At 37.1% G+C, this 8,523-nt stretch overlaps 1 protein-coding gene across 1 annotated transcript; it reads right to left on the bottom strand.

The window, feature by feature from the left end:
* Positions 1–4,636: 4,636 nt before the first annotated feature.
* On the bottom strand, positions 4,637–7,850 carry LOC139192099 (uncharacterized). Its single transcript, XM_070813404.1, has 2 exons — positions 7,630–7,850; positions 4,637–7,084 (listed from the first exon to the last, which is right to left on the bottom strand). The coding sequence occupies exon 2, from the start codon at positions 7,071–7,073 to the stop codon at positions 4,695–4,697; it is 2,379 nt and encodes a 792-aa protein (XP_070669505.1). The 5' UTR covers positions 7,074–7,084; positions 7,630–7,850; the 3' UTR covers positions 4,637–4,694.
* Between the last annotated feature and the right edge of the window lie 673 nt (positions 7,851–8,523).

Below are 8,523 nucleotides of genomic sequence, written 5' to 3'. Positions count from 1 at the left end.
AACAATCACTCAATCCGGCTCAAGTTCAACAGGCAGCCTGTGAGTAATTCGCTCGCCTGCTAGGAACATTCCACATGCACCGCAGCCATGAAATAGACGAGTCGAGCATAGGGAAGAGCAGCCTAGACCAACAGGTCACGACCGGGGGTAGCCGAAAGCTCCACTACCCCCAACAAAAGCATATTTAGGAAGAAGTAGAGAGGCTTATGATCGAGTGATTGTGCGATTTCGAACGCAACAAAGTTATAGATGAGGCGTTCCGACGAGACATGACCAACATAAGCAAGTCACATTACATTAACAAGATCAAGCAAATGAAACTACCCTATATAGGTTATCGGATACAAAGATTACTTATGTTCCGACAAATGTAGCAGCTCAGCCTAACGGTGCGTTGGGAGTAGACGAGTACCAAAGGGACACACCAGCCCAACTACAAAGAATTAGGGGCAGGTTTTGTTCTCAACACTCCAGACGATTCGATATTGAAGCAGCACATCACCAATAGCCGAGCATCATGGACCTAGTGGTCCAATTACTCATGATGTGCACAACTTGGCCCAAGCTAGCCCCAACTTTGCATTCACAGTTGTGCCTACCTACTCCATGGCTCTCGGCAACCCTTAATCTGTCATTATGGCTCATAATTGTGCCTATCTTGCCCTGTAGCTTGTGCCGATCAAGCTTATGGCACTCTAAACTTCAAAGCATCCAATGACAAAGCAGATGACAAGACCTTATTAGTAGCCCCTGTTAACGAAAGATTTAGCAGTGAAGAAGCTTGCAATCCATTCAGATTCTCAGCTGATTTCCAACCAAGCCTCAAAAAGGCACACGACAAAACATCTAACAATGGCGCAATACTTGAAGAAAGTCCAGGAGCAGCTCGATGCGCTTCCCACTTACACCCTTATGCGGGTTCCACAAACAATTCGAAGTCTCAAGCAGATCGCCAAACAAGACCTTTCAGGCTGAGGATTATTTCAGTTGTCCAGCAGTCTAGCTTTCCTTAGCTGCACTTACGACAATGACTTCCACGCTCTCTAGTGCAAGAGGGTAAACCAATCCTCCGACACTCATCTGGGTAAGCTTTCTAGTGCGAGAGAGTAAACTAATTGCTCTTTAGTGTGAAAGGTAAACCAATTTCCCGACAACCATTTGGGTCTTCTCTCCAGTGCTAGATGATAAACTAATTGCTCTTCAGTGTGAGGGGTAAATTAATTTCCCGACACTCATACGAGTCTGCTCTTCAGTGTGAGAGGTTAAACTAATTGCACTCTACTGCAAAAGGGTAAACCAATTCCCTGACACCCATATGGGTCTGCTCTCCAATGCAAGAGGTTAAACTAATTGCTCTCCAGTGCGAGAGGGTAAACTAATTGTTCTCTAGTGCAAGAGGGTAAACCAATTTCTCGATACCCATATGGGTCTGCTCTCCAGTGCGAGAGGTTAAACTAATTGCTCTCCAGTGCGAGAGTGTAAATCAATTCCCCGACACCCTTATGGGTAAACTTTCCAGTGCGAGAGGGTAAACTAATTCCCCGACACCCACCTGGGTAAGCTTTCCAGTGCAAGAAGGCCACACAGCTCAAAAGATCGATTGCTTGAAGACCAGCTAAGTAGAAAATGGTCAGAGGCATCAGCCACTTCGCACTCACTTCATCTTTAGCAACTCCGATCTTGGTAGCTCCATCCTTGATTGCTCTATCTATAGCAGCTGAGAAATCAAACTCAAGCAATTTCCTCATTTTTGGCAAGTAGCCCAGATGTGGCAGCCCAAATCGTGGCCCATGCCACGCTACTTCCTCAGCCCATGTCGAGCTAACCCTTAGCTTCAGTCAAACCGAGTAGCACAAGCTCTGGCCCCTGCCACACCATCTCCTCGGCCCATGCCAAGCCGACTCATGGCCCCTGCCAGTCGACATGTTGCACCACCCCAACTGCTGCCCCGTGGCAACACCACCCAAGAAGAAGACAAAGAAAATTAAGTTTTTCTTACATTGGTGCAACGAGGAGAAGACAAAGAAATCAACGGAATATGGTTTTTTGCACGGGCAAGAAAAGAAGAGTGCTAGGGGATGGGGAACAAATATCCTTTCTCTCTTTCTTGTAGGGATAAATAATTGATCTCCAAAGTTGATTTAATCCCCTACTTGAGGTAGGCTTAAATAGGCTTTGGAGGTGATTTATTTCCCTTTCCTAAAAGAATCTAATTCTAATTCCAAGTAGAAATCTGCATCAAAGTTGGAGATCTCTACACCTGCTGCCCTTTCTTGGGAGCAGCCCAACAGGTGTGAGGGCATTTGTGGAGCAAAAAATAATCAAGAAGATCACGGAAGCGACACGTGGATTTTTGGGTGAAGAAGACAAAATCACCTCGAGGCACACCGGGATATCCATGCGCATGCAACGGACAATAACGGCTCAATTGAGGTCAAATGTGATCAAAACGGTATTCTTTTAAACCCTCTCACTCTTTATCAAATCCTCACGCACAAGGTAACTCCCAATCATCATTTTCAAATTAGGATTATTTTCCAAAATCAATTGATTAATTGCCAAACTAATTGCAAGATATTATTTTACATAATATCTTGCAATCAATCCCACAAATCAACCAAATATGGCCGCTCCCAATTCTCCTAATAGGGCCGGCCACACCCCTATATAACCACTCATTTTCTCCAAAACCTAAGTCTAATTATCTTCTAAAATTCTCCAAATTTCTCTAAACGCTTTTTCTCTCAAATTCTAATTTTGGCATCGGATGTTCTTCAACCAGAGCCCCCCTTCATCGTAGGCACGCAAGGCTTTTGACCTTAACCAAAGTTATTAATTGTTTTACAGGTGCGTTTTCATCCAAGAAGAAAAATGTGGAAATTTGTATTCACATACTCGTATAGAAAGCACGCTAAAATTGCTCATGATAATAAAATATAAATAAAAATCAATCAATCAATAATTGGTTTGCATAGGACATTGACATTTGACTTTATCGAGATATCCAAAGAACAAGTCCGCAGTCCTCACGTACAGGAAGAAAAAGTTTGACTCCGACTTTGTTAAAGCTCCATGCCGCTCACAGTCACAGACCTTGACACCGTTGCCAATTACAACTTAGCCCAAACAATTATGATTAATTTTGTTTTTGTGTTTTGTTTTGAAACGTTGTCTCGATTAGAATGTCAAATGTTTAAGTACGTAGTTCTATCTTTTTGTTGTTAAATAATGTTAAATTATAAGTCTTATGGGTGACCATGATGAGTTGGTCGTTAATTGTTTCAAAATTGAACGGTTAATTAAGCCATGCATTGTAATTTTATACCTTTCACAAGTACAACGTCAAACCACTTCTCGAAAATTGTTGGCTTAATCCAATTTTCTTCCAACACATGCATTAGAATGTCAATGACAGGACATAAAACAATCTCATAATTATGTCTATAGACTTTGTTGTTTTGTTTAAGTTTGTCATTATAATATCTTTGTTGAGTGACAACATCACGTTGTGTCATTAAATTATATATTATAACATTAGTATTCTGTCCTTAATTTTTAATGTTCATTGACTAAAACGTTATTAGTTTTTCAATTTTGATCAAAGTTTCTAGCATTAATATATTAATGAATTATATGTAAATTGCATAATTTTTATAATAAAAATTAGTAATTGATTTATAATTTTAATACTCACAACCTTATTAAACTCCTAATTAATTTTCAATTCAAACATTTCCAAAATATAAAAAAACAAAATTATAATAAGTTTGTACTCATTAAATTAAATTTTCAATTTTTTTAATCTTATATTTACCCATTCTTAAATATACCAATTTGTTATATGAAAAATGTACATTTTTTTATATAAAATTCATTCAATCTTTTCTCTAATCTATTTTTTAAACTTATATGGGTACATTCTATTTCGTTGATTTGAGAATGTATCCATGTCAAGTTTAATAGAAGAAATTTAATAATGTTATTAAGTCTAATATGAATTTTTTTTTGTGTGTTTTTGAAGAATGTACCCATGTTTTGGTACAATAATTTTTTGATTAGTTTTGGTGAAATTACCCATATATATATATATAGACACACACACAAAATATATTGACGAGTATAATTCATCTTTAATATTTTTTAATCCCATAAATTATAGGTTTTATTTAAAATCTCATTATATAAATAACTACAAATTTTATTTTTAATTTAAAAATAGATAACCTACATATAAATACATTATTACATTAATGTCAGGGGCTTCGATAAAAAACTAAAAACCACAAAGGTTTCAGTAAAAAATATTGGTAATTAGGGACCGTATCCAAAGTGTCCCTATAAACAAACTACAATATTAGTAGGGTGGTGTTATGCACACACCATTTTTTTTTATCTCTGACACACTCTCTAACTTTTCAGTCGTCGGAGCGAATGAATTGAAGAAGATTAAAGAGGCAGAAACTAACAAGGAGTGTTTTGAAATTGAAAACAAAAATGAATGTGTAAATAGCACTATACTATTAATATATATTTTGTTGGATAATATAGTACTGACGAACAGTGGCGGATCCAGGAATCTTACCCCAAGGGGTCGCAGTGTAAAAGTTCAAATAAAAATTTAGGATGGAAAAACATATTGAAAATGAAATCATAGTACTTTCATTCATAATTCATAATGGAAACAATATTACAAACTATAATTGTCCACGACGAGGTTTCATATTTTGAAAACGAAGCATTATAGCTTCATTTTCAATACAAGCAAAAATATCTCTCTCAATATAAACAAGCAAGCTATCACTCAACCATTGATCTCCCATTTTGTTCCTAAGTGGACCCTTAACAATATTCATGACAGAAAATGCTCTCTCCACTGAAGCAGTTGCAACTGGTAAAACTAAAGACAATGTAATGAGCAAATATACATAATTGAATACTTGATGCATCCTTGTCTCCACCATTTTTTTTGCAAGATCACCAATCCCTTCCAATTGAGAGAAATCACTACTGGAACACACATAATGAATATAAATCTCAAGTTGATCTTCAAGTGCCAAACGATCTTCATCCGAAAAGTCTTGAGGATAAAATTGAGCAAGACGAAGTAACTTTGGTTTATCAAAAGCTACAAATGAATCTTTCGGACTCAAACATGCCATACAAATAAGCAACTCGGTATTTACCTCATTAAAGCGATCCTCTAACTCCGTAATTTGCTCATCAATGACATAAATAAAGAGCTCCACACGATAATGATGACGATTTGTCTTTATTGGAGCATAACGCCTTGACCTCCCTGGAAGTATAAATGCCTTTTCCATGTTAGGAACATCAATATGATGTTTTTCACAAAAAGAAGATACTTCATCAACCAATGCATCGAACCCATTATTCCTCATCCAATATAGCTTTTCCTTGCATGATTTCACTAAAGCCATTGCATTCACAATTTCTTGATCTTTCCTTTGCAATGCTTGTGACAAATCATTTGTGAGTCCCAATATGACTTTCATCAAGAAAAGGTGAAACACAAACTCAAAAGTAAGTATCACTCTCATTAACGTATTTGCTTCACCCGCACTTTCATTGGGATTATCATCAATAACCATTTGAAGCACATGAACCACGGATGAAAACATAGAAATGATGCTAATCAAGGTACCATAGTGTGAGTTCCATCGTGTGTCACCGGCACGTTTGAGACTTGTTTCTTGATTTAAGCCTCGCCCCGTTATAAGACAATCATTTTCAAAAGCTATCACAAGCTCTTCTTGAAGTTGCCCTCTAAGTGAATCACGCCGCTTACAAGATGCTCCAACATGATTAACCACATTATTATCCGTTGCAAAAAAAGAGGCAATGTCTATATTATTCTTTGCTACGGCAACAAGAGCTAGTTGAAGTTGATGAGCAAAGCAATGAACATAATATGCACAAGGTTGTTCTCTCAATATCTTTGTTTTAAGGCCATTCAACTCACCTCTCATATTGCTAGCACCATCATAACCTTGTCCTCTTAGCTTGGAAATGCTCAAACCGTAGCGAGAAAACAATGTGTCAATAGCATCCTTTAGTGAACTTGAAGTAGTGTCGGTAACATGTTGGATACCCACAAATCTTTCAATTACATGCCCGTTGTCATCCACATAACGCAACACCATAGCCATTTGCTCTTTCACAGACACATCACGTGCTTCATCCACCAATATTGAAAAGAATCTATCTTTTAGACCATCCATGATAGCATCAAGTGTTTCAAGGGCACATGAATTCACAATTTCTTTTTGAATGGAAGGAGCTAGTAATTTGAGATTCCCCGGAGCATTTTCCATCACAACTTCTCTAACTTTATCATTATTATCTGCAAGGAATTGCAATAACTCCAAGTAATTTCCCCTATTGCTTGAAGTGGCACTTTCATCATGGCCACGAAAAGGAAGACCTTGTCGCAATAAAAACTTAGTGCACTTGATTGAAGCAATCAAGCATGTGCGATAAGCCTTACGAGTTTGGTCAGAGTGTTTGCTCACTGCCGTTTCAATATGTGTAGCTTGATTCATCAAATTTGTAGCAGCTTCTCTAGCCTTATTATGAACACTCCCAACCGGTCCAACATGCATCTTAAATCTTTCTCTCCCTTTCTTCCAATTCTTAAATCCATCTCCAGTGAAAGCTTCACTACCCACTTGTTCAAAATTGGTTTTAAAGAGATAGCAATAGAGACAAAATGCCGCATCTTTAGATACACTATACTCCAACCAATCAAACTCATCAAACCATTGGGGAATGAAGCGTCGATTAATTCCCGACATATTAGTTATTGGGAAATTATGACCTCTAGGTTGACAAGGTCCTTTTTGTAGATATAATCTTCGGACCTCATCTCTCATATTAGCGTCATAATCTATTATTCGAGTTCTTAATCCAGGATCCGCTTGAAGATTACCCAAAACATCATCTAACTGACTTTGTCTTGAACTTGGAGTTCTTGAACTACCAACAGTATTTGAACTATCAACATTATTCGAACTACCCGAACCCGATGATGACTTTCTCTTAAAAAACCGTTCCATAATAATGCTTGCTACATATACAAAATATTCAAAATAAATACTCACAATATAAACAAACCATAAACATAATAAAAATAAATATGAATTGGATTTTCAATTAAATTAAATATCTCATCTTGCATTCTAATTTCTACATATACAAAATAATGAAAATAAAAACTCACAATATAAACAAACCATCAATATAATCAAAATAAATATGAATTGAATTTCAATTAAATTAAATATATTCTACATATACAAAATATTCAAAATAAATACTCACACAATATAAACAAACCATAAACATAATCAAAATAAATATGAATTGGATTTCAATTAAATTAAATATCTCATCTTGCATTCTACATCTACAAAATAATGAAAATAAAAAATCACAATATAAACAAACCATCAATAAAAACAAACCAATAAAAACTCACAATATAAACAAATCATCAATATAAACAAACCATCAATAAAAACTCACAATAAAAACTCACAAAATAAATATGAATTGAATTTCAATTAATTAAATATATTCTACATATACAAAATATTCAAAATAAATACTCACATCACAATATAAAAACCAAGGGAGGAGATGGAGTTGGAGCCGCCAGCAGAGGAGCAGCAAGGGAGGAGATGGAGTTCACGTTGAGGGTTTGGGGGCAGCAGCAGCAAGGGAGGAGAGGAGAGGAGTTAAGGATTTGGGGGTATTGAGTTAGGGTTGAAGGATGAAAAATTGGGGCTTTTAATTGTATAGAGGTCGGGTAGGAAAGGCTGGTGACACACCCCATCCCGAAGGAGGGCATGCTGGCCGTCACGTGAGAGTGACGTAACCATTTGCACAGTACGGAAGCTTTAAGATACAATTTATAAGTTGATACACCCGAAGGTGAGTCCTAATTTTGACCAATCTGTCAGAACACCGTCGAATTCCTCGTAGTCACCACACCTTTGTGATTCTTGAACCTGGAGGGGCGCAAAACCAAAATTGAGTGGGTCAGTAAAACAATTCTTTTCAAATCCAATTTTTTTTTCAAAGCATTGTAACCCCTCTCCGTAAAACCTGTATACTTTCCCAGAAATGTAAAATATAAATATACATATATATTCTCAAAACTTCATTTTTACTATCTCAACATTTTTCTTTATCAATCATGCCATGCCATGTCTAATTCAACAGTTAAATATGGATGCATCAACAATAATCATATCAGGTGCAAGAAAGTAATCAACCGGAGGCCCTCTAATAGCCCTGTACGGTTGAACCTAGAGCTCAAAATCTATCACTATCACTCTACCGGAGTCACCTCTGTGACCCGTCCGGCCTTCTGCACACAAGTTACGCTCTAGTGCTTTCTCATCAATCATCTGTGCACATAATCTAAGGTCACCCACCAGTCGGAATCTCACTAACACTCTCGCGACTGGCCTGTCGTACCCACTCCGCGTGGACTGTACGACT

Source organism: Malus domestica, chromosome 15 (assembly GCF_042453785.1).
Source record: "Malus domestica chromosome 15, GDT2T_hap1".
NCBI classification, from domain to species: domain Eukaryota; kingdom Viridiplantae; phylum Streptophyta; class Magnoliopsida; order Rosales; family Rosaceae; genus Malus; species Malus domestica.
The sequence above is the reverse complement of the archived record's forward strand: the minus strand, read 5'-3'. Positions and strand labels throughout refer to the sequence as shown.

Excerpts from the sequence above, each read along its gene's own strand:
- LOC139192099 (XM_070813404.1), bottom strand. The coding sequence starts at position 7,073 with ATGGAACGGTTTTTTAAGAGAAAGTCATCATCGGGTTCGGGTAGTTCG.